At 34.4% G+C, this 27,592-nt stretch overlaps 1 protein-coding gene and 1 long non-coding RNA gene across 3 annotated transcripts; both read right to left on the bottom strand.

Annotated features, from left to right (window-relative positions):
- Positions 1-367: 367 nt before the first annotated feature.
- On the bottom strand, positions 368-26,364 carry LOC144962935 (protein phosphatase 1 regulatory subunit 21-like). Of its 2 annotated transcripts, XM_078896348.1 has the most exons (21): positions 26,231-26,364; positions 24,301-24,519; positions 23,538-23,699; positions 21,790-21,906; positions 21,040-21,098; positions 20,134-20,228; positions 19,460-19,662; positions 18,278-18,379; positions 17,562-17,650; positions 16,863-16,999; positions 16,065-16,157; positions 15,116-15,243; positions 14,466-14,633; positions 14,064-14,156; positions 12,870-12,971; positions 12,295-12,468; positions 11,964-12,110; positions 11,500-11,598; positions 11,063-11,215; positions 10,309-10,724; positions 368-954 (listed from the first exon to the last, which is right to left on the bottom strand). In XM_078896348.1, the coding sequence occupies exons 1-20, from the start codon at positions 26,279-26,281 to the stop codon at positions 10,701-10,703; spliced, it is 2,415 nt and encodes an 804-aa protein (XP_078752474.1). In that variant the 5' UTR covers positions 26,282-26,364; the 3' UTR covers positions 368-954; positions 10,309-10,700. The 2 variants fall into 2 exon arrangements, with proteins under 2 accessions (XP_078752474.1, XP_078752473.1); XM_078896347.1 differs by lacking the exon at positions 368-954 and having other exon boundaries at positions 10,384-10,724; positions 16,065-16,183; positions 16,862-16,999; positions 26,231-26,348.
- Positions 670-7,324, bottom strand: LOC144963500 (uncharacterized). Its single transcript, XR_013643637.1, has 4 exons — positions 7,190-7,324; positions 6,711-6,808; positions 6,261-6,424; positions 670-5,928 (listed from the first exon to the last, which is right to left on the bottom strand). It is a non-coding gene; the product is annotated as an uncharacterized LOC144963500 (long non-coding RNA).
- Positions 26,365-27,592: the final 1,228 nt, after the last annotated feature.

Genomic DNA, 27,592 nt, shown 5'->3' with positions numbered 1-27,592 from the left:
ACCGACTCCGCCAGCCCTGCTTGTAGATCAAGCTAGAATTTTCATTTATCCATTTGACCATAAAAAAGTAGTATTCCTATTCCCGAGCACATGGAGTCCGATTTTATCCTGGTTTCTGAAATGTTCAATGGGCGTTAGAATTGATTGTTATTCTTTTGATAGGAAATACATCATAAAGTACTTTCCACCATATCTGAGAATTCCATATATCTAATCACTACTGGTTGGACAGAGTGGGCAGACCATCAATCAAACAGGGTTAAGGACAACAATTTTACCTAAATTTCATTTTGCCCGTAGCACAATCATAAAACATATTGGCAACTTATCACAGTTCCCCGTCAACGGACAAATCACACATAAGTAATTTGTTTTTTTTTTAAATATATTTGGCACCAAAATCTTTTTTTTTTAATGTTTCTTTCTTATGAGAATGTAAAGGATGTAGTCTTAGTCTTAGGATTGCCTTTTCAGAATATCCATGGGAAGCAATTAGTGTACACTGTACACGAAAAAGTGGAGAGTAATTTAGATAAGAAAGTAAACTAGTTTCTCTGACAGAACAGAAAAGAAAAAAAAATACAATGAATGAAATGCCTTTTTTTTTTTTTTAAGTTTCCAGAACTACCTAAACTTTTATCATAATAACACAAATGCACCACATAATATGATTGAGTCAAAATTGCTATTTATGTCAATTGTCAAAATAATCTCCAAGCTTTAATAATGAAACTCTCATACTGAAATAGATACAAAACATAACCAATCTATCGGTTACAAGATTTAGTTGGAAGTCTCTTCAAATATAGCATTAAATGCAGTGAATTAAGTTTTTACATTTCAATTGAAGACATTTTGACAACTCTAGGATTTGATTTCAACATTGGATCATAATAAAATTATTTGAAAAATATTTTAAATATTGAAATATTCATACATTCAACACGTTTAACCCTATTTCTTACACCCACTAAATATTCCTATTTCTGTCTTGTGGGGTGTATCACACCCCCTAACAATTACTGTTGAATCTATCGGTATATTCCGATTTCTGTCCATTGGGGTGTAACACACCCCCCTACATATAGATAAGCATTAATTGGAAACCCCCTATTTCAAACATTGGGGTGTAACACACCCCACCTCTTTTGTCACTGTTTTATTAGTATCTTCAACATTTGGTCCCCGAATATTAAGGTATTTAGTTACTTTTTTGTTGCCAATTTAAGTTCTCTGGCAACTTGTAAATTACAATTGGCCACCATTTCCTTTTCCTGTGAATGGAAAGTTACACCTGTTGAACCGTTTGAAGCAAAGAATATATGTGTTTTTAATCCAGCAACATACCCACCTGGTAAGTAGAGTTCTTCTCTATAATTTCATTTCAACTATGTATTCCTTTATGTTTGAACAGCATACCTCTAAATAGTTTTGCTTTAGACTCGTTTCACAATCTCTTATATCCTATTGATTAGCCTTTCTACTTCTACTTTCTAGTTACATGTTCTAAGGCAGCTAAACTTAATCACAGACTAGTAATGCAACTAAATGCAACACTTTAAATTGATATGTTTATAACTCCTAACCCTAAAAATGATAATTCATAGATGAACAGAGCAGGAAGAAATAATTCAATTGATACATTTCTTCACTTATTTGTTCTTACAGTTCTATTCTTTCTTTGATCATGGATGGGGAGAGATCAAATATTTTTGACACCTTCAGTACTGGAGACAGCTTGATTTACACGGATCTGCAGCCTGCTCAAGTTGATTCATCACCTACACACGGTAAGTTCTATTGCCATGTCCTTTTTAATTTCATCATTGATGGTGTTTATGTGTGTATTATTGGATTAAATACGGTAACAACTTAATTTGTTATTGATCCGTAAAATTACTTGCTCTATATGGAAAACTTGAGACCACTTAAAATCAGGCACATGGCAGTAACACTATAGGAGCTATATTTATTGGTCAATGAAAACAAAGAGGCGCCTAGAGCAGGGCTTGAACCGGTGTCGTCCAGGCAAAAAGTGCAATGCTTCGACAGTCACATAACCTCACCTCCATTCGATCGTTGATGGTATTGTTTTAGTTTTAGCATTTACTTCATTTTTACAATATCACAGGTTTATAAATGTTATATATCCTATTTTTCGTTCATAACTCATATCTCACTTTGTATTCCCTGAACCAGATCAAAATGGGGCCCAATATTCTCATTCAGATTCTGACTGCAATGTACCACCATCCCAGCTGCCTAATGAAGAATACGTGTGCAATGATCCATTTTCTACTGAAATGCAGGCCCAGGATAATGCTGAGTTAGGTAGGTTTTACAATTATATTATAAAATTACCTAACACTATTATTCAGAATCAAAATGATTAGATTACAGACTTGATCAATTAGGTGAGGCTTACACCATCAAGAGGCTATAAAGCAGAACATAACCATTGTTATTAGACTGTAGTCTATTCTGGATGAAAAGTATTTATGCTTTAGTATATCATTTTTCACCATTTTATTGTCCATTCATTGGTGGTCTGATCAGGTTGAGGTAGACCAGCGTTCAATCCAACAGAAAGTTTAAACTGATTTTGCTCTTCTAAAGTTTAGAATTGCCATTACCTTGAGGAAAATAGCCCTTGAAGAAGAAGAGCATTAGTTGATTACTGGGGCTTGTCTCTATGTCATGTTCTTTCTTCTAATTCTAATCATTTAAATTCATTTATCTACTTTTGCTTTCAGACTATTCCTATGCAGAGCAGTTAGACTGGATCCCTGACAATGATTTAACAGATGATGAAATGAATCCGAGAACATCAGATGAGAGCAGTGATGACGAAGATTTCCCTGCTGTATTGGCTGATTCAGATCCTGACTCAGAGCTGGAAGAAGAAAACCTTGAGGATCAAAATGTTCATGATCAGCTTCCATTGCCAGCAACAAGCAACATCATAGTCAGCAAAAATGGTTCAGTGGTATGGAGCAAGGTCCCTATTCCTCAAGTGGGAAGAACACCGACTAGAAATGTGTACAGGCCTCCAACGTCACATGTCAGGAATCAGAAAACCGTTAATTCTGTCGTCTCTGCCTTCAGTTTAATATTCACAGAGGTCATCATTTACATGATAGTCAAGATGACAAATCTAGAGGGTATGAGGCGGAAAGGAACTCGATGGCAACCTGTGGACCTATTGGAAATGCACGCCTTGATTGGTCTCTTTATTCATTTAGGGGCACGCAAGCTGAGTCTTTTGAGGGCATCTAAGATTTGGCATGGAGCATCGGCCGACAGTGTTGCAATGTGCACTATGAGCTTCAGGCGCTTCATTGAGTTATGTACAGTTTTGAGGTTTGATGACAAAGAGAAGAGATCAAGAAGACAAAGCAAGGATGTGTTTGCACCATTCAGGGATCTGTTCACAAAAGTCAATAACAACTTACAGAAATCTTACATACCATCTCAAAGCCTGACAGTCGATGAACAACTTATGCCATGGAGGGGCCGATGTAAATTTTTGCAATACCTCCCCAGCAAACCTGACAAATACGGACTCAAGCTGTTTCTTATTTGCGATAGCAAGACTGCATACCCGTTGAGTGGAATACCGTATTTAGGCCGACATGGAGACAGAAAGACAAATTTAGGAAGGGAGATTGTAAAAGAACTGGCTACACCCTACTACAAGAGTGGTCGCAATGTGACTTGTGACAACTTTTTCACAGATCTCGAACTGGCACGGTACTTATCAAAAAGAGGCCTATCGCTTATAGGGACAGTACGGAAAAACAAGGCTTTTTTACCAAGGATTTTCCAAACAGGAAAGGATATTGGAAAATATGATAGTAGCTTCTTATTTACCGAAGAAGAAAGCTTAGTTGCCTACAAGTCTAATGACAAGAAGCACGTCGTGGTTCTCAGCACAATGCACCATGCAGCAGATGTGGACACCGACGATAGAAAGAAGAAACCGATAATAGTACAAGATTATAATAAGACAAAAGGGGGTGTCGATACATTCGACTACATGTGCCACAGTTACTCCTGTAAGCGAAAGACGAGGCGGTGGCCAATGGTCTTGTTCTACAATCTCCTCGACACAGCAGTGGTAGCGTCCCATGTGATCTACAAAGATGTATTCCCTGCTGATACCCAAACCCACACAGACAGAGGAAAGTTTAATGAGCTCTTGGCAAAGGACTTGCTCTTTGAGCACTTACAGAGGAGAATGTCACTGGCAAGGACGAATAGAAGAGTAAATCTTTCTTATGAAATCCTCAAGCTTGAAATGAAGTTGTGCTTGGAAGTCCATACAAGGCAATCAGGACAGAAGAGGAAAGCTAGCCAAGGGAGATGCACCATGTGTCCCAGGAAAAAGGACAGAAAAGTCAAGCAAGTCTGTTTGAAATGTGACGCCTTCATTTGCAACGATCACAGCTCACTCATTTGCTCTGTTTGTATGCCGGTTTGAATATGAGCCATTGATCATTTGCCCTGTGATGACATTGGTTGGATTTTGTTTCCATTTATCTGTTCTCATATTTGATTTCATTTTAATTAAATTCTTTTCCTCTACTCAGGTATTTGCCTTGTTTCTTGATTACGTGTTGCATACCTAAAGTTGTGTAGTATGCCTTGTCCAACAGCATTAGCTCAGTTGATAACACACTGGAATTCAGTTGCATACGATGCCTGATTCAGTCCCCAAGGGTAGTCTTTTTTCAGCGAGTGAGAATCTTACGCTTATCAAATCATAATTGGAAAGTATCCTGCGTGAAACCATCATCCTATTCAAGGGGTATCAAGAAATTGTTCCTAATCCATACCATGCTACATGATCCAGAGTAAGCCCTATGCCTATAAGTATAAGTGTAAACGTCCATGATCTTGAAGATCTTGAGTTGCATAGCTCTACTTGCTGAAATATGCGAAAATCAGTGTTACTGTGAAAATAAAAAGTTGTTGATGGACTTACAACTAACAACTGACCAAATTGGACCTTGATTACACAAAGAAAGCGTCACTTTCCTATTCTTCACCCCGGATAGGCATATTGAAAATAAAATCACAGGATTGGAGACGAGTACATCAGCCCATGTGCTTCAATTTGAGATTTGAACCGGGGCATAAAGTTGTAAAACATGGTCTGGTTGGTCACTGCTTTGGTTCACACAGTGATTATTTTGATCACAACATTGAAAAACCTCATGGGGTGTGACACACCCCAAAGGGAAAAATAGGAGGTTTCCGAGTTTTCTCTACTCATACATAAGGGGGTGTGATACACCCCAAAAGACATAAATCTCAAAATCCAGTGAAGACCTTCTGGGGTGAGCAAACTCATGCCACGTGTAGATAAACAAAATTTGGAAAGTGATAGTATGGGGTCAATTTAGGAAAAGTCGTGAAATTTGAAGGCTTTAGGGACAAAAACTGTGATTTTAGAGCGAAAAAATAGGGGTTGGGTGTGAGAGCACCCCAATTGGTAGAAATAGGGTTAACCTGTGCATACAAGCACATACGACTTAACAAATCAATAGTAAACTCAAAGGTAGCACACATCCAATTTACAAACTGTCGGTAATGAGACTTTTATGACAGCAATATATCATGAAGTTCTAAAAAAAAAATCATGACTACCATCAGGATTGAAATTCCCAAGCCTCTAAGCCATTGGTAATGTGAATACTGTGGCCAATTGTTCATCATGTCATAACAGTTGTCTGCCTAACCAACAGTCAAGAATATCACATATTAGATAAACAAATGCACCATTACATAATTGAACCAATCACAGTGGTATGTAAAATAGTAAGTTCTTTATCCTCTCCTGATTCCAGTCAAAATCACCACAAGCCAGTTACAGAAAGACAATGGGAAAACATTCTTTCGTCATCATTTCCTCAATTTCTTTCCAATCTGATGATGCAAGAGAAAAAAGAAGATAAAAAAAAGAAAATATTTCTGAATGAACAATTTATTATATATCTGTACAATATATTTATTATGACAAGAGATGTAATTATAATCTATTAAAGTCGGCAGACAATTTTTAAAAGAGGACTTTTTCTCTTTTATTTAGTTTTGTTTTTGTTTCTTAATTCGAACTGAATTATTTGATTTGACCAAAAAGCCTCATTTTTCTTCTGAACAATATTTATAATCAAGAAAATATTTAATAAAATTAGCAAGCTTTTATAAATGACATTTTCTAGGATTTCATGGACAATTGTATGAAAATATATATGTACATAACATGAGCTTTGAAGATGGATTTTTGAGTCAGTGTCTGTCGAAGTTCATCAATTCATTCTATCCTTTTGTTGTGTAAGCCTCTTCGTTGACATTCCGGCGAGGTGTACACTCATCATACTGATTGGCCCTCATAACTTCGAGAATTTGTTTGTAATTCATCCTGCAACACAAATTAATGAGGTAGGAAAATAGAGAGGAGCACTAAAAATTTATCAAGAACTGGTGAATATGATAAAAAAAGGAGAAATAATTAATTATGCTTTGTGTGAATGTTTATAGAAGGAGCTAAATTTTAAAATGAACACTTTGAAACATGCGAATATAATAGTTGTAAAAAGTCCTTTAACTATGACCATCTTGATGATGCGCTTAGCTGAAAAATGTAAATAACAAAGTAAGGTTAGGATAAATTACTTTGGTAGCTTGAAATTTTAATAGAGTATTACCTTGAGTTGAGCTAAACTTTGATTAGCTAATCGAAGTTCATCATGCCCAACTTCTTTTGATTTTTCAACATCTTCAACTGTTTCTGTAAGGCTCTCACCTGAAAACAAAAAGAAATTTGAATTCATTCCCAAGTGAATCACGGAAGGCGTGAACATAGTCAGGCTCGAATGATTACTGGTAAAAATTGATTTATGCTTAACACAAGCTCACTCGCTATTAATAGCATAACTTTTACTCTAGCAAGGTCGTGATCTTTTAAGTTGTAAAGTAATTACAGTTAGACTTGAAAAAAACACAACCATAAAAAAATACTGCATTTTAATTTCTTTTTAATGCTGAAAAGTTGCCAACAAATCTATTGTTATACCAGAAAGCAATTACTGCATTTTCTTCGGTCCCGACATTTCAAAAATAAATTATCAAATCAAAAAAAATGTTCCTTAGAGATAACGTTAACCATAAACCTAAGCATGCTTACTTCACAGCGTGAAAATTGACAGCTTTTGCTTTCAGCTTGTTGTAGTTGGAGAGTTAAAGGCTCGTTGATTCCTAATTTGAGAAATGACTCTTGTGATAGAGTTTGTTTCCCCTTTAGTATATCATTTTTCACCATTTTATTGTCCATTCATTGGTGGTCTGATCAGGTTGAGGTAGACCAGCGTTCAATCCAACAGAAAGTTTAAACTGATTTTGCTCTTCTAAAGTTTAGAATTGCCATTACCTTGAGGAAAATAGCCCTTGAAGAAGAAGAGCATTAGTTGATTACTGGGGCTTGTCTCTATGTCATGTTCTTTCTTCTAATTCTAATCATTTAAATTCATTTATCTACTTTTGCTTTCAGACTATTCCTATGCAGAGCAGTTAGACTGGATCCCTGACAATGATTTAACAGATGATGAAATGAATCCGAGAACATCAGATGAGAGCAGTGATGACGAAGATTTCCCTGCTGTATTGGCTGATTCAGATCCTGACTCAGAGCTGGAAGAAGAAAACCTTGAGGATCAAAATGTTCATGATCAGCTTCCATTGCCAGCAACAAGCAACATCATAGTCAGCAAAAATGGTTCAGTGGTATGGAGCAAGGTCCCTATTCCTCAAGTGGGAAGAACACCGACTAGAAATGTGTACAGGCCTCCAACGTCACATGTCAGGAATCAGAAAACCGTTAATTCTGTCGTCTCTGCCTTCAGTTTAATATTCACAGAGGTCATCATTTACATGATAGTCAAGATGACAAATCTAGAGGGTATGAGGCGGAAAGGAACTCGATGGCAACCTGTGGACCTATTGGAAATGCACGCCTTGATTGGTCTCTTTATTCATTTAGGGGCACGCAAGCTGAGTCTTTTGAGGGCATCTAAGATTTGGCATGGAGCATCGGCCGACAGTGTTGCAATGTGCACTATGAGCTTCAGGCGCTTCATTGAGTTATGTACAGTTTTGAGGTTTGATGACAAAGAGAAGAGATCAAGAAGACAAAGCAAGGATGTGTTTGCACCATTCAGGGATCTGTTCACAAAAGTCAATAACAACTTACAGAAATCTTACATACCATCTCAAAGCCTGACAGTCGATGAACAACTTATGCCATGGAGGGGCCGATGTAAATTTTTGCAATACCTCCCCAGCAAACCTGACAAATACGGACTCAAGCTGTTTCTTATTTGCGATAGCAAGACTGCATACCCGTTGAGTGGAATACCGTATTTAGGCCGACATGGAGACAGAAAGACAAATTTAGGAAGGGAGATTGTAAAAGAACTGGCTACACCCTACTACAAGAGTGGTCGCAATGTGACTTGTGACAACTTTTTCACAGATCTCGAACTGGCACGGTACTTATCAAAAAGAGGCCTATCGCTTATAGGGACAGTACGGAAAAACAAGGCTTTTTTACCAAGGATTTTCCAAACAGGAAAGGATATTGGAAAATATGATAGTAGCTTCTTATTTACCGAAGAAGAAAGCTTAGTTGCCTACAAGTCTAATGACAAGAAGCACGTCGTGGTTCTCAGCACAATGCACCATGCAGCAGATGTGGACACCGACGATAGAAAGAAGAAACCGATAATAGTACAAGATTATAATAAGACAAAAGGGGGTGTCGATACATTCGACTACATGTGCCACAGTTACTCCTGTAAGCGAAAGACGAGGCGGTGGCCAATGGTCTTGTTCTACAATCTCCTCGACACAGCAGTGGTAGCGTCCCATGTGATCTACAAAGATGTATTCCCTGCTGATACCCAAACCCACACAGACAGAGGAAAGTTTAATGAGCTCTTGGCAAAGGACTTGCTCTTTGAGCACTTACAGAGGAGAATGTCACTGGCAAGGACGAATAGAAGAGTAAATCTTTCTTATGAAATCCTCAAGCTTGAAATGAAGTTGTGCTTGGAAGTCCATACAAGGCAATCAGGACAGAAGAGGAAAGCTAGCCAAGGGAGATGCACCATGTGTCCCAGGAAAAAGGACAGAAAAGTCAAGCAAGTCTGTTTGAAATGTGACGCCTTCATTTGCAACGATCACAGCTCACTCATTTGCTCTGTTTGTATGCCGGTTTGAATATGAGCCATTGATCATTTGCCCTGTGATGACATTGGTTGGATTTTGTTTCCATTTATCTGTTCTCATATTTGATTTCATTTTAATTAAATTCTTTTCCTCTACTCAGGTATTTGCCTTGTTTCTTGATTACGTGTTGCATACCTAAAGTTGTGTAGTATGCCTTGTCCAACAGCATTAGCTCAGTTGATAACACACTGGAATTCAGTTGCATACGATGCCTGATTCAGTCCCCAAGGGTAGTCTTTTTTCAGCGAGTGAGAATCTTACGCTTATCAAATCATAATTGGAAAGTATCCTGCGTGAAACCATCATCCTATTCAAGGGGTATCAAGAAATTGTTCCTAATCCATACCATGCTACATGATCCAGAGTAAGCCCTATGCCTATAAGTATAAGTGTAAACGTCCATGATCTTGAAGATCTTGAGTTGCATAGCTCTACTTGCTGAAATATGCGAAAATCAGTGTTACTGTGAAAATAAAAAGTTGTTGATGGACTTACAACTAACAACTGACCAAATTGGACCTTGATTACACAAAGAAAGCGTCACTTTCCTATTCTTCACCCAGGATAGGCATATTGAAAATAAAATCACAGGATTGGAGACGAGTACATCAGCCCATGTGCTTCAATTTGAGATTTGAACCGGGGCATAAAGTTGTAAAACATGGTCTGGTTGGTCACTGCTTTGGTTCACACAGTGATTATTTTGATCACAACATTGAAAACCTCATGGGGTGTGACACACCCCAAAGGGAAAAATAGGAGGTTTCCGAGTTTTCTCTACTCATACATAAGGGGGTGTGATACACCCCAAAAGACATAAATCTCAAAATCCAGTGATGACCTTCTGGGGTGAGCAAACTATGCACGTGAGATAAACAAAATTTGGACAGGTGATAGATGGGGTCAATTTAGGAAAAGTCGTGAAATTTGAAGGCTTTAGGACAAAAACTGTTGATTTTAGAGCGAAAAAATATGGGGTTGGGGTGTGATACACCCCAATGGTAGAAATAGGGTTAACACTGTGCATCAAGCTCATACGACTTATCAAATCCAATAGTATATCAAAGGTAGCACATCCATTTTACAAACTGTCGGTAATGAGACTTTATGACAGCAATATATAATGAAGTTCTAAAAAAAAAATCCATGACTTCCCATAAGGATTGAAATCCACAAGCCTCTAAGCCATTGGTAATTTGAATACTGTGCCATTGATTCATCATGTCATAACCTGTTTGGTCTGCCTAACCAAAGTCAAGAATATCACATATTAGTTAAACATAATGCACCATTAAATAATGAACCAATCACAGTGGTATTGTAAAATAGTAAGTTCTTTTTCCTCTCTGATTCCATTCAAAATCAGCCACAAGCCTGTTACAGAAAGACAATGGTAAAACATTCTTTCGTCATCATTTCCTCAATTTCTTTCCAATCTGAAATGTGCAAGAGAAAAAAGAAGAAAAAAAAAGAAAATATTTTCTGAATGAACAATTTTTATATATCTGTACAATATATTTTAATGACAAGAGATGTATTATAATCTATTGTAAAGTCTGGCAGACAATTTTTTAAAGAGGACTTTTTCTCTTTTATTTATGTTTTGTTTTTGTTTTTAATTCGAACTGAATTTTGATTTGACCAAAAAGCCTCATTTTTCTTCTGAACATTATTTTATAATCAAGAAAATATTTAATAAAATTAGCAAGCTTTTATATAATGACATTATTCTAGGATTTCATGGACAATTGTTTGAAAATATATATGTACATACATTGAGCTTTGAAGATGATTTTTGAGTCAGTTGCTGTCGAAGTTCATCAATTTCATCCTTTTGTTGTGTAAGCTTTTCGTTCATTCCGGCGAGGTGTTCACTCATCATACTGAGTTGGCCCTCATAACTTCGAGATGTTGTTTGTAATTCATCCTGCAAGCACAAATTAATGAGGTAGGAAAATAGAGAGGAGCACTAAAAATTTATCAAGAACTGGTGAATATGAAAAAAAAAGGAGAAGAGAATTAAATTATGCTGTTGTGTGAAATGTTATAGAAGGAGCTAAATTTTAAAATGAGACACTTTGAACAGCGAATATAAGAGTTTAAAAAGGCCTTTACTATGTCATCTTATGATGAGCTTAGCTGGGAAAAAGTAAATAAAAAGTAAGGTTAGGATAAATTACTTTGGTATCTTGAAATTTTATAGAGTATTACCTTGAGTTGAGCTAAACTTTGATTAGCTAATCTGAGTTCATCATGCCCAACTTCTTTTGATTTTTCAACAATCTTCAACTGTTTCTGTAAGGCTCTCACCTGAAAACAAAAAGAAATTTTAATTCATTCAGTGAATCACGGAAGGTGAAAATAGCAGGCTGGAATGATTAATGGGTAAAAATTTGATTTGCTTAACACAAGCTCACTCGCTAATAATACTTAACTTTTCTCTAGCATGTCGGGATCTTTTTAAGTTGTAAAGTAATTAAAGTTATACTTTAAAAAACACAACCAGTAAAAAAATTACTGCATTTTAATTTCTTTTTATGCTGAAAAGTTGCCAACAATTCTATTGTTATACCAGAAAGCAATTACTGCATTTTTCGTCGTCATTTCAAAAATAATTTTTCAAATCAAAAAAATGTTCCTTAGAGTTACGTTTACCATAACCTAAGCATGCTTACTTCAGCGTGAAAATTGACAGCTTTGCTTTCAGCTTGTTGTAGTTGGAGAGTAAGCTCGTTGATCCTATTTGAGAAATGACTTGTGATGAGTTGTTCCCTACTATCCACATCTTTGCCCTGCCCCTGGTCCATTTTCATTTCACCAAGCTGCAATTTAAAGAAAAATAATTAAAAAAACAAAAGTCCTCATATCTTAACTTTCAATGCACAATTAATTTCAAATTCAAATCTGAAGTCAATATTGGAATTAAGCATTGCTTAATTCGACTTTGTTCTGATATGTTTCTACAGATGACATGATCTGTCTCTTAAGAATAAATTTGCAACTCACCATACTTGTATCAATGTAAGACCCAGAATTAACAGAATCTGATCTGGTGCTGGCATTAGAGGGTGGTACCAGCTTCTCAATGTGGTCTTCCAAGGAGACTGATGGCGTAGCACTACTAATTCCACTGGAGGTAGATCGAATTGATTCTAAATCTTTCTCCATTTGTTTGCATTTCTTTAAAACAAAGAAAATATATATGACATATTATTTATCGAATTAATCAAAAGGAAGCTCCTAGCTTTAAAAAACTACTGAGAAGGAATCGTGATATTTCAACAACAAAAAAACCCCAAAAAAACAAGTAATACACATATGATCAAACATTTAAAAACAAAAACATCTATCATCCATTATTGTAGATGTCACCAGAAGACCTCCAGATGACAGGGGAATGTCACACAAGGTTTCAAGTATAGAAAAATTTGTTGGAGTCAAGGGAGACCAAACTATTGCTTCAAGGGACAAAAAGAAATAAGATTTTTTTTTTTAATTCTTTACATTTCTTTTTGTTAATGGAGACATTTAATTTAAACTCCTGGTAGAATAAGATTATTACCAATAATTGTTAGACTTACCACTTGTTCATTCTCAAATTTTATCTTCAACAACTGTAATTCAAGTAGGTAGTGTTCTTTTTCTTGCTCTAGTTTTGTGACCTTTTGCTGCATTGTAGAAATCTGGAATTTAATGGGGGAAAAAATTTAATTCACATGTAGAAATTTTATTACTAAGAAATACAATATCACGAAAATACACAGTCTGCATGATTTTCTTTTTTTCAACTTAACAAAACCATAACACTGGTAGTGTGTACATGATTCATCAGATGACATAAATTTCAAAAGCTCTCTGAATCGTCCTTTAATGTCCATCTTCACTCATGAAGATTTTGAGATGAACAATATAACATAAAGGTGAAAATTCAGTAGTGATCTAGAAGCTCTGTAAATAAATCTAGAGTGGGTGCAAATGTAACTTCCCACAGTAAACTGTTCCAATCTGTGATGGTTCTGGGGTAAAATGAGAATTTTCTGAGATCTTTGGTGGATGCCAGGGGAATGAAACTGTCCATGTGGGAAGTTCTGGATGTTCGTGTCTGTGTTTGGAGATCAGGATTTGAAATCACCACCAGGTTGTTCGTTATCTTATACATCATGGTCAGACGTGCTACTTTCCTCCTAGTTTGGAGTGACTTCTATTCAAGTTGATCAATCATGCTGTTAACATTTGATGTTTTCTCATAATTTCCCGTAACAAAACGAGTGGCTTGTCTCTGTACTGCCTCCTGTTTATCAACAAGGTGTTTTGTGTGTGGGTCCCAATCAGTGCATGCATATTCAATTTGTTGTCGAACCACAAGGATTTTAGGCTTGTTGATTTAATCTTTATATTTCTTTGGAGGAAATCCAGGGTCCTATTTGCTTTTGTTGTGATGTTGTTGATGTGCTTATCACATTTTAAGTCTGATTTTATTGTTATTCCTAAATATTTGGCTGATTTTATGTGCTCTAAGGTGTGATTGTGTAGCTTGTAATTGCATGTGATTGGAGATTTTTTTCTGGAGAAAGCTCTGTTCGATTCATTAATCAAGGTCTATTGATGAACAATGATAAATATGACAACCTTTAACAAAATTGATTTTAAATTTCTATATATGAAAGAATCTTAAAAATCAAAAGAGAGCACTATTTGTGATCAATTCAGACACTTGATACTGTGTTTTAAGAAATGTATAAACAGGAACAGGAACAACATTATAATCATCATACCTGCTTGGCTAATCCTTCCTTGCTTTCTGTGGAGCTGAGTAACGTCTTTCTATTGTTGACTGCTGTGCAATATGGCACAGACTCACCAAAAGGCTATGTCAAAGTGAAACAGAAAATTTAGATTGAAATATATTGTAAAGAACAACCCCTACTGTGCCTGCCATCCAATTTTTAAAAACTGATTCAAAAGGGTGGAATGCCTAGGTGACGATATCTTATGATGTCGTGACAGAAGGGCATAATTTTTTTTTAAATCATAATATTTACTATTAATTCAAATTTTAGCAATTAAGCCACCCCAATATAAATACTGTATTAAAGGAGTGGATTACATATATGGTGAAATTGGCCCTGACATTGTGGAGCATGCTATTCATATTCTTAAAATACCAAATAACAAACCTTTGCAATGGCTGCTATATATTTGGCTGCTTGCTGTCTGAATTCATTGACACAGGGGTGTGACCTTGGCCCAATTTCTACTGTATTGAGTTTCAAACTACTTCCCCTTGTTCTGTAGCCAGCAGATTGAGTGAAAAAGTCCAGATTTCCAGAAATGAATGCTGCCAACTGATAAAAGATCATACATTAAATAATCATGTGGATAAGAACAAACAGTAATCTTATGTGGAAATTTTTTTTTTACCGGAGCCCCCCATACATAACAATGAAGTGAACCAGGTGGTCATTCATGTAAGTTCTCCGATTCAAGTTTAAAATAATATTTTTTAATGCCTTCTTCATTAAGTGGTGCACCATTCCGTGTTTTCCAACAGTCACAATCATCATTTTGGTCATGACAGTATACATCATATATCTTTTCTTAAAACACTGTCAATATTATATTAATGTTTTACTAAATAGCATCAATATTTAATGTGACTGATGTTTCCATCTCATATTTCAACAGAAGAAAAAAAATTAGACTTTATCATTATGCTTGAATTCTGAATAAATCACATAGTAATCTGAGATTTACTAAATTAATTTAACTATACTACTAACAGAAATCATGGCTCTGAAAATGATCATGAATGACTAAGTTTACTTACTTTTCCAGTGTTTGTAACTAAGGAAATAAGAGATGCCACCACGCATTCATCAGTTCTTTTCAACTCTTTGGAGGCTGTTGGCAATTGATGCTCCAGAGAAACTTTGGAATTGTAATTCTTGGAAACAGCTGTGTGTGTGTGTGTGTGTGGGGGGGGGGGGGGGGGGGAGGAGGAGGGAAGGTTATCAATTAGATTGTGCATTTGAGCTTGAAATCACTTTCAAAACTGTAGTAGGAAACTTTTGGACTAACAAATTGCTATTCTATAATTTGGTTTTAAATCTGTAAACAACGAAATAATCGACAGTAGAGTTTTAAGAACATTAACTACTACAACACGATATGGAAACCATATAAAATTGGCAAAGAAGAGGTATATCGGCTAAATAAATAGGTTCTACTTCAAAGCTGTGGTATGCTGCATAAACAATTGTGTTTAACTTTAATGACAAGTCATATTAGCTCATTAGCACTGTAACTTTTGCTTTGCTCCATTTTACAGGGAGATCTTAAGCTCATCAATTAGAAAATCAGAAATAAAGGATGCCAGTTAGTGCTTTGAAATAGATTAATGTCCAAAGCAGAGTGAAAGAGTATCAACTATTGACCTCTCTCATATTTAAGAACATGAGACAATTACATATACACATATCATCAGATTTCTTACGACCTTTTTATATATCCTAGAAACAAAACAATTAATATAACATAAATTGTTTAAGCTACCACACTTTAATATCATTTACGGCAAATATAATCTTCTTTAAATCTATTTGTGCACATCTAAGACGAAGAAGATGTGAACAGTACTTTGTGGATAAATTTCAGAAACATCAAAATGAGAAGATGTTAAATTTTAAAGTGTTGCACATTTCAGAGCAAAGAGATACTTCGCCTTGTATCATAAAGACCCTTTTAAGCAATCTAAGTTTTCAAATTGAAATCATTACCTCTGACAGCATCATGTAAGTTGTTGAGGGCTAGACATAACTGACTAAAGAACTTTCCATGAGATGGCTGAGGATGACCTTCGTCTTGTGTACCTATGGAAATGCATTGAAAGTTCACTTATGTTGGAAAAAGATGACAGAAAGTCACGAGACAGAAAGTGACATTTTGCACAGTCGACACCTTTAAACCACTCCTTTAACATAAACAAAGAGGAATTAAGACCATTGTACAAATACAAAATACCACTACCTTATTTATATATATTATATATATATATAATATATATATTATATATATATATATATATATATTATATTATATATATATATATATATATTATATATATTATGATGCAAACCAAACATTATGGCAAAATTTGAGTAAAAAGAAGTGAATAGACAAGAAAAGCAATAAATAAAATGAAATAAAATCCAAAAATATATAATTCAACTATCATAAATTGTAGCTTTCAATTATTTTTTTTTCACTCACAGGAAGTGAAAACTTTACTACAAATTTTAGTTGCATGCAATCGTTAAATTTGAGATCTTTTACATGAAAGTAAGGGTGTTTTTTTGTTTTGTTTTGTTTTGTTTTTTAATATCTTTCATTTCATAACAAAATAGGGAAATTAATAAATAAATAAGATAAAGGTCAAGTGCAAGAAAAAATAAGAAATAAGAGCTTACCAAAATATTAAAAATAAAAGCAATTAATAGCTCCACCTGTTCTTAAAGTATAAATTGAAATACAGATATACCATCTTAATTTTACAAATGGTACAATATTCTGCTTACTTTGTGCGGCAAGTAGAACTACATAGCTGTCAATTTTATTAAAAACAGCATTCATCTTCTTCAATGAAACTACCAAGTCTTTATTCTTGGACAATAGAGTGGCAGTACAGGAAGAAACGGCATTCTCTTCTTCTAAACTGAAATCAATAATAAGAGAAACTGTTATGAGCTGTCTCCAACGTCAACAATAAAGAGAGGAAATTGATTTGATGATTGATAAAAGGTCTGTGAATTGTTCGTGGTATTTAAAAGTTTAAAGGAGCTTGAAATGTGCATAAGTCATATCACTGCAAGTCGGGATCGTCAAAGGATTAGCCTTTAAATTAGCTTTAGGTAAAAAGTCAATAATTTACCCTCATCCCCTTCTAATAATAAAGCAGGTGATTATTTCAAACAGAAAATAGAATTAGAGCAATATATCCATGTCTCACTCTAGGACAAGGACAAAAAGCCACATGGATGAGAACGACAGAGAGATATGAATAAGGACGACAGAAAAAGTTGATCTCCATGGCTCACATGGCCAAGTCAAGGGTTCCCCACCATTTATTATGAATTCAATGTACGAGAGAAAACAAGAGTGTTATTACAATTTGGCAGTAAAAAAATATGATGAACATATTAGAAACTATTTATTGCAAGTTATTATTCATTCATGAGAAAGGCCAGGCCATGGCAAGAATTTGTCACAAGCGTTACCTGGCTATATAATAAGGCATCAACTTGTTCATGTAAGCAACCATTTTTTTAACACAAACTGAAAAAAGCTGCAGCTCTGAAGCAGTTTCCTGAGAAATAAAAAAATGTTCTGTAAAGTTCTGAGAATACTGGGTTTGTTTTTTTTAATGAGAAAATGTACAACATTGACAGTTTTAGCCATGACCACAGTATTGAACTGTATATTCTGATTATCATTTAACACCCCCCCCCCCCCCCCTCTTCACTCAAATAAACCAGTTTAAGCTGACAAGGAATGCTATTTTTTCAATTAAGGTATTGAATATTTACCTACAATAAAGCAATACAATGAACATGGATGTTTTAAACCTTCTTCTTACTAATTACAGGAAAATCGTCACATTCGTTTTGATATAACCAACATTTTAACTCATTCAGATTTCTTTTGTAATCACACAATTTGAAGACGTATTTTATTATAGTTCTGAATGTTGTGTTGTACAGCTTATTTTGAAGAACAGAATTATGTACAGAATGTATTAATTTATTTTGAGTAAGAGCTTAAAAAACAAATGTTTACGTTAGGTGGGTATGATGTTTCAGGAAAATATGGAAAATGGTAAAGGGAGAGCTAAGATAATACATAACATTAATCTTAAAGACTTTTCTCTTTTTCAACAATAACAATTCGTAACTAAGCAATAGTTGTGAAATAACAAAAATATTTTAAAACTCACTATTGTTGTGATAGAGTCATCATTTAAATTGTTCACAAACTGTCGTAAAGACTGTTCCACAGGTCTTAAATACACAAGGTTTTCATGCAGATACTTGCAAAACTGAGGATATAAATTTTGCATATTAATAGCAAACACCCCTCTAATTGTATAAGCCATGATTTAATATGATATCAATTTTTTAAAATATATAATTTGTTGTTTTTGGAGGTTAACTTTGCTATTATTATCATATGACTAAAAAGTCTTTATCAAAGACTAGAGGCATAAAAGAATAAAATAGACATCTAAAATCTGATATGAATGTCGTTTTTTGGGGGTTTTTTTATTGCTTAATGAGTCATAGTCGTTTAAATCAGAGTTATTTCCTGAAAAAAAAAACGAAAAAAAAACATGAAAGACTAAAGCTATTATAGATAGAACGAAATTGAGGTCAATCAGCTCTTTGCTATTATCTTCAGACAGCCAAGTTAATGATAAATTCTCACTAAATCATATCAATCAGACTATAAACGTGTAACGTTACACATAATTTTTTGTGTTGGTACGTTATATCTGGCTGACAGATGTTGTGAGCACTTTAACTAAATGCATAGCAGAGCATCATTATGTGTGACTTTTAAAACACAAAAAATAAAACCTGATTTATTATATTTCCTTTTCTCTTTATTCCTATGAAAACATGGGTCCAATATACAGTGATGTCTGACTGATTGGTAATGTAATACGCAAACAATTATTGACCAATTAATTATAGTACACAAAGTGATAACTGACTGACTTATGATCTTAATCTAAATTACTTGTGACCTAAAAGTTAGCATACAATAAAAGAATGAATTAAGCCATCAATATTCAACACTGATATCATCAACGGATTGTTTAATTTGTTAACATAGGCTATTGAAACAAAAATAATAAATTTAAAATCATACAAATAATAATCAGACAGATGAAAAAAGCTAACATATTTGTAAGAAATAAACTTCAAGACATTCTTTAATTTTGTCAACTCAAAAATTCAAAATTGAATATTTCCCCTTGATCATGTTAGTTTTTTTTAGTTTTTTAAAAGATATTAGAAATTAGAATGAAAGTTTGACATTATAAAAAAATTACATTTTACAAATGTTTTATCATGAAAAAAAAACCATACTTTTTGAGAACAAATGACAAACTCACAAGTAAATTTGTTTGGCTCAAGGGCTCTGTGACACCATCTGCTGGATATATCTTAGACCGCTGTTCACTGTAAGTGAAGAAATTGGAGAGCCCCTGGGTTAATTCTCCTGTCAAGTTGGCCCCTTGAGTTATTAATTCCTTTGCCCTGAGCTGATGTCTGCGGTCATGAGTAGGTATGTTTAGTCCATTCATGTTATGGTGCTCTGCAGAATATTATTTTTTAAATAATGAAAATGATCAATAAAAGTATGGAGAAATTAACTGGAATTAATTATGAATCCAAATATCCTCTTCATTTTTAAGCAGTCCTTTAGAATGATAAGGCCCTTGGAGCCAAATCTTATCATGGATTCTGTAGCATTAAATGGACAGTAGCAAATGCTTGCTTTTTGGATAAGTTGCTAGTTATTCATAAAGTACGTTCCACCCAATTTTTAAAAAAACAGCCAACTAATCACTGAGGGTGATCAGGGTAGTCAGAAAATATCAACTGCACCCTAGATGGATATTCTATTTGCATGTGAAGCAAGTACTCTACAAACTGAGCTATCATGGCCCCCTCATCACTTTCACTCATATTCAAAAGTTACTTGTTACCTTACCAAGAAACCTACGGTTGTCCCTTTATAAAAACCAACTGATGACAAGAATATGATATATCTGGGTGCACTTACCTGTATCAATGAATGGTAACTTGTCATTTATGATTTTTTCTGCTTTGTCTAACTTTATCTGTAGGTTTTTTTCGACTGATTGCAAATTTTGTTCCCTGAAACAAAAATAGGTTTACTGTTTACAATCTTAAACCAAATCCCGGGTTGCCAATTTGGCGGTCGTAGTGCCAAATTCCAAAAAGTAAAAAAATGTTTCATTTATTTATTTATTCATTTATTTACTTTTTTTTTGGCGGGGGGGGGGGGGGGGGGGGGGATTGGGTTTGCCATTTTATTTAATTAAATCACTTAATTCCACCTATTCAATACACAAATTAACACTAATTACACAAATAAACAATTTTTCACCTTTACCTTGGCAATACGAGGTAAAAACTTTATCAAATCAAGACACTCACTCATGGCAAAGAAAATTAAGATTTATTTCCACTTTTGAATTTTTGTCAGTCCATTTGGCATTTTTCTGCCACTTGTTTGGCGTTATTTGAAAAACGAATCAGGCAACCCTGGCCAAAACTGAAATTGGGCAATTCCGTTTCCTCACACATTCTGAACTTAAATATTTTTCATGTGTTTTTGCACACCTTGTCGAGTATATATTGATTACATTCAGTAATTACTCAGTATCCAAAACAAGCATGTCAGTCTGGAATGGGAGAAAGGTGACAAAGAGAAAAGCTTTTTAAAGTATCAATTGAATAAAGTTGTTCACATCAATTCCACTGACATATGGACGACACTATCATTTATCAATTCTTCACTCAAAATGTTCTTTTGCAAAAAAAAAAAAAAAAAGAGAGAAAAAAAAGGGGTGAGGGGGATTTTGAAAAAAAAAAAGATGAAGCTAAAAGGAAGAATAAGAGAGGGTAGATGATGAGAACAGGAAGCATCAATTAGATAACATACGCATGATCTGATCTCACTCTGTATTCTTTAACATCGGTTTCTAAGGTCTGCAGCTTCACCTAAAAAATATAAAATTAGTGAGTGATCAATCAAAGAATAGCAATAATTGTTTTAAAGAATTGATATTGTAAGTAGAGCATCATAATAACAAACTGATTGATTTGATTGATCTAAATAATTATCATATCACTGGGCGTTGTGTTATGGTCTGTAGTTTGTTTTTAAAATTGAATAATAGTGTCGCTTCTTCAACTTTAACTACACTCATGGAAGTCGCAACTCTGCACAGAGAAAGATAATTACAACTTTGAGTGTGGTGAGAACAGATGGACAAATAGCTGCAATGCTGGACTCACAACACACCCTGAACCAGGTCAGAGAGTTCAAATATGTAATTAGATACCTCAAAAGCATGCTACTTTGTTTATTTTTAACAATAAAATTCAAGTTGTAATGTACAGTTTTGTCAAGTCAAATCATTTTAGTTTGTTACTTGCCAGTGATCTAAATTACCCCATTTCACAAGAACTGGTTGCGAAATTATCCTTTTGCTATAAAGTAATTGAAATACTCCTTCCCCATCCTCAAAAAGCATTTTTACACGGGCTGTCTGACTTCTGTTTAAAAAAGTGTTCAAGATAAGCCGGTTTACAGTATGTTATCTAAATAATTATCATAATGTTGGGTATTGCGTAATTATATGGACTCAGTTTATAAAGAATGAATAATAGAATCATTTCTCTGTCACACCTCAAGCATTGCTTTTTCTTCTTGAAGTTTGTCAATCTGCTCCTGTGCCTTTTTACGAGCTGAATTCAAAACTGCTTCATGTTGTCCTTTTGAGTTCTCTGAAGCTTGGAGTTGGTTCTAGTGAAAGATAATAAAATATTTTTATTAACATGTTTCCTAAAATTTATGCTTTTAAGCATCAAGTAGTCAAGCATAGCCAGGAAGTAAAATAATGTTCATTACTAAATTATGGATGAGAACAAGTGAAATGTTTAGATAATAATGTTTGTTTTCAGAGGTAATTTTAAAAATGTAAAAATCTGGATAGCTATAGATTTAAAAAGTGCTTGTAAATGAACATATGAAACTGAAGATGGTATGCTAAACAACATGGCATTTAGATTCGCATTTCGTTAGAGCCTTCAAAACTTGTGGGTCTAAATTGCCTAAAAAGTAAGACAATAAGGGGCTAGCATGAGGAAAGAAAGGCTGTTGAACCGAGCTGCAATCCTCATGTGAATGGCATAAGTTTCACACACATATCACCACAAGGCATTGAAGCTGTAGTACACTGCAGAGAAGAATTTATCCAGATGGTTTCCAATATATACCCAAACAAAGCCAAAAAGAAAGAAATTTACAAATAGTAATAATAGTGCTAATGACCCCCGCCAGGACTTGTTTTGTTTTTACTTTTTTACGGGTTATACAGCGCTTGCAACACATTTAGGTCATATCAGCACCAGTAAAAAGGAAGAAAATTGGATAGTAAAAAAATTCTATATGTACAATTAAAGGAATTGAGGAAAAAGAAAGACAAAGGGGAATGGTTCAAATAGGGAACAGATGTAGATTCCAAGAGCATACTACGAGTGTAATTAGTTTGAGATCACCTAAAAGTCCAAACAGGACACCAGCACAAGATCCAATGTTTACAAATCAAATGTTTAAAAAAAATGTTTTTTTTAAATTACATAGTTGACAGATGATTTACAAGGAAAAAAATACCATCTCCCAAAATTATAACTATACATTTGACTGTTTTCCTTCCAGCCAACGACCCCAGTCAGGGTCAGGAAAACACTAAGTAATCTCATTCCAAGCCAAGACAGAAAGCAATTGGAAAACAGGTATAGGGGTATAGAAGACACAGCAAGTACCCCCCTGCCAACTATGGGAGCTACCCAGGACCAGGACAAAGAAAAAAAACTTAATTTAAAAAAAGGAAAGGGACAAATTAGAAAAAGAGTGATAAATCTATTAAATAAGCTAAAAAGTGAATACGATTTAAAAGATATTGTCATCTTACAACTCATCCTTTAAAAACCTGCCAAGGGTCATTATGATTTTACTGGAAAACATTTGAAGAGCACATGGGGAAAAAACGGCAGTCACTTTCAGATTTTGGATGGGGGGGGGGGGGGGGGGGGGGTTACATATATTTAATTTATCTTTCATAGAATGATATATTAATTAGCATTTTTAGATAACAGAATTTATCTATATTGTAAAGTATTAATTTAGAAAAAAATGTTCATATCTTCAAATTTTGTATTCAAATTTGAAAAATGTTTTTTTTTCAAAAATATAATGTGACTGCCGATTTTCCCCCTGTGTTCTTCATATAGAAATATTTTATCAAGTCAGTTGTATAAAATTGAAACAATGCTGATAGAACAAAATTCTTATTTTAAAATATTCATTATCCATGTCACAGCATTCTTGTAATATTTTACTTTCGAAATATGGCATTAAAAAAAAAGCCTTACCTCAAGTTGTCGGACACGGGTATCAAATTCTGAGGACACTTCATGTAATTGCTGGTGAAGCACAGCATTTTCTTCAATTTTACTCTGAAGTTCTTCATTGAAAACACTTCCCCTCCCGTTTATGGCAGCATCAAAGTCAGGAGTGCTTGGTTCTTTTTTAGGCTGCAAGACATTGATAAACAAATAATGTACATGTATACATTATGTCTTTCATATACTTTATCCATCCTGATAAACACATGAGGCAAGTAATGAAATATTGAGTACAGTCATTTAATAGAAAAGACTTTTCACAAAATCTTGCATCTGTATTACAGTGCAGACAAAAACCAACATTTAATAACATAGTGTGACCTCCTGTCAGTGGTATTATGTCGAAATTAGGAAAACAGATAAAATCAATTTTAAAATGAGCATGGTCATATTTATAGAATTTGAGTTTTTGGCAGTTTTGGAAACTGCAATTATTTTCCTCAATAAAAAATATTTTGATGTGACACAAAAATCGACCGTAAGTTGTATAAATCATGTTTTAAAAAATAGGATTTTCAAGACAAGCTGTTTGATTCTAAGTGTAAGCATAAGAGGTTACAGCAATGCATAGTTCAACCAATAAAGTCTTCACATATACTCTAGTCCACCTTTTTATAGCTTGTTGCGCCTATTATCAAATAAAACATTTTGCTTTAAATTCATTTATAAATTCTCTTTGTAAAATAATAATTCATATCATTATCAGACATGAGAACATATTGACACATACTTTTGTTTTTTTCTTGTTGGGCTGTTTGGTTTCGTCCAATTCTTCTTGTAAAAATATGACCCTTTTGGACAGTTGTTGGTTTCTGAAAGACAAACTGTCCACCTCTTGTTCATATTTCCTTACGGACTGATCTTTTTCCTTTAAAACGTCTTTTAAATTATTTGCCTGTTCTTGTTCATCTAGGTAAGCCTTTTTGAGGACAGGAATTTGGGCTTTCAGCTGTAATAAAAAATAAAGGAAATAAAATGATATTTTGTATCCCTCGCAAAATGGCAAGATTATTACTTTTATATTAAACTCTAGATAAATTGATTGCAAAGTTTAATGAATGTAAAGAAAAACTGTACTTTTCCTACCGTATAAAAACATTTACTTCTACTTATGAAAATGTTAATGTATGTGAAAAGCGAGTACTCTACTAACTGAGCTATCTTGACCCCCATTTTTTTAATAATAGATAACTATTGTTATAATAATAATAATAATAATAATAATAATAATAATAATAATAATAATAATAATAATAATAATAATAATAATAATAATAATAATAATAATAATAAAACAATAATTATGTAGTTTATTTATATTTTGCGCCCAATCCTCTATACAATAAACTCTAGGCTCGTAGGCTACGACTGCAAATACAGAATGAACCAGCAATTTCAGTACTACTGCAAATAACTGAAATGAATGGTATCTACCATTTGCTGTACTACTGTTAATAACGAATACAAATGCTATCTACTATTCGCAGGACTACTGCAAATAGAGGTGGCCGAATTATTAATTTAATATTATTATTACTATTATTATCATTATTATTATTATTATCATTATTATCATTATATTTTTGATTAATAATTATCACAAAAATATACTTGGTCACAACAATAGTAATTAATATTCATGTCTTTAATGAAAATATATCATTCTGATCTAAAAGATAAGATAATTGTGTCATGAATAAGTTTTTACACTTGTGTGATGGTTTAAAATAAAACAATAATAATTCAAATCTCCATCGAAGTTGGCAGTCACCACCGAAGAGTAGGTCTCCACTGAAATAAATTTAAGTGGTCGTCAGCGCCTATTTCAAGATTCAGTGGGAATCTCCAAATACATATATATAAACAAGTAGATATGCGTCCCATGGTACGCCAGTCAGTAAGCATCTCCACGTTACGCATATATGGACAGATCAATAATAGAATTATTGGCAATCACGAGAATGGACCCTGCAAGACTTAATCAAACACAGTTGACATAACGTGATGAAACAAGTTGTGGGTGCTGAAAGAGAAAGAATGAAACCATGCATGGAATTTTATACCTAGATGCCTAGATATGACTATGACACCACAATCACAAACACACAGGAGAGAACGACCAGTGGCAGCGGTGCTTCGCAGCATCAGCATGAAAAGTTCACAATTCAACTGAGAAACAACAATCCAGTTTCCCTGCTAAAATTGTGACATTGATGGTAGCAGTGATGATAACGATGATGATGATAATGTTAACGACAATATAATAGAGTAAGTAATGTTGATAATGATAAGATAAAGTAAAGTAAGATAATAACGTAATAAAGTTAAAGACAAGACAAGACAACAAATGACAAAGATGATGCTGATCTGTTGGACGATGATGACTTATGTACTGAACCCATGAAGGGCAATGACCATAAAACAATGATAATGATGATGATATGATGATGATGTGAGATTTACTAATGCAGATTATTATAATCATTATAAAGTATCCTAGACGTCTAATTATAAAGTCTCTAAGTCAAGGGGGAGTGTCTTGTCAGTTCGGCATCGGAGGATACACTGCCCAACTAAATATCATGTGCAGTACTCATAGGCGCAAGCCTATACTTATGAATGATATAGTTTTAGAAATAAAAAAGGATGTCCAAACCCACTTTAGCATATTCCCCGGCAAGTTTCTGATATTTCTCCTGAATATCAGCCATTATAATGATTCAATGGACAACATCGACTACCGACTACCGACTGCTTACTTCACTGCAAAAGCAAAATGAAAACAGGAAGTGGTGAGAGAAATGAATGTTGTGCTTCCAAATATCGAAATTGGACGCAGAGTTCAGAAACTCGGAAGGGCAGTTGATGGCGTATGCACAGCTCCTAGTCGGGAGTCGGTGATGGAGAGAAGAAAGAAAAAAACGAACAAAAGTGCATGATTTAACGTTGGTGCATAGGTCGCTTCAGATAATAGATATGGAATATTTAGAAATCAGCAATCAATATGGATTCCATAAATGAAAAAACGCTTCTACTACTCACGATCTTATTCGTCTGTGTTGCTAACCAATAAGAACCCGTTTATTATAATTTTTTTTTTTTTTGTCAATGCTTTTCCTTTCATTGACGAATATTTAATCACTGAAAAGCTCACCCCACACTATAAGTGTTAGTTTAATTCAGAGCCTAAATGCCCAAAGAGCCAGAGTTTGGTTCTCCAGTTGAAATGGAAAATGATAACCTGTGGACTGTGGGCCTAAAGTTCTATGATGATTATTGAACATTTAAATAGCGCAATATCCACTACATGGGCTCAGAGTGCTCCACGATGTGTCCCTAGCTAACAGCAACACTTAACATGTAGAACGAGACATGATGCCTGTTCAGCGATATAACACATTTTCTCCGACCGAGATAACGCTGTTATTGGTCGTGTTGGTAATCATTTTACACCTTAGTACGCTGAGAGAATGTGAGTAAAGACCCTTTTCCAGGAACTCAACTATGCGCCGCTCAGAGCAGGACTCAAACCATGGACCTTCCTGTCTGAAGGCCGCATCATGATGATGATGATGATTACGATGTGGTGGTGTTGATTATGATGATGATTTGGAGGAGGTACAGTGGTGATGCGGAATCTTAACAGTAATATTGGTGACTTTGGTGATGTTGGTGTGTCTGTGATATTATTGGAAGTGGTGATAATGATCTGTTGATGTGGGAGCTCAATCTATTTTAGTTCATAGACTTTCTGGAATTTCAAAACTGGAAAATCGGTTTTGGAGTGGAACCTTAGTTACTTTTAGTGTTAAAAATGCTACCTGTTGGAAAATCTCGCATATGTATAATAACCACTCACAAATAAATCCAGGGTTTCTTTTTCTTTTTCTTTTTCTTTCCAGAGCTTTGTTTCATGGGACTTGCAGCACTTTGAGGTCACTTCGGCGCCAATAAAAGGGTAGACAATGGAAGAATTGTCAAAAAGATATAATTCGCCTACAACTACCTGAAAGAAAGGCGAT

The sequence above is a fragment of the Berghia stephanieae genome, chromosome 1 (assembly GCF_034508935.2).
Source record: "Berghia stephanieae isolate SIO BIC M18660-M18661 chromosome 1, UCSD_Bste_1.3, whole genome shotgun sequence".
Classification (NCBI taxonomy): domain Eukaryota; kingdom Metazoa; phylum Mollusca; class Gastropoda; order Nudibranchia; family Aeolidiidae; genus Berghia; species Berghia stephanieae.
Note: the sequence above shows the minus strand (reverse complement) of the source record. Positions and strands in the feature narration are given on the sequence as shown.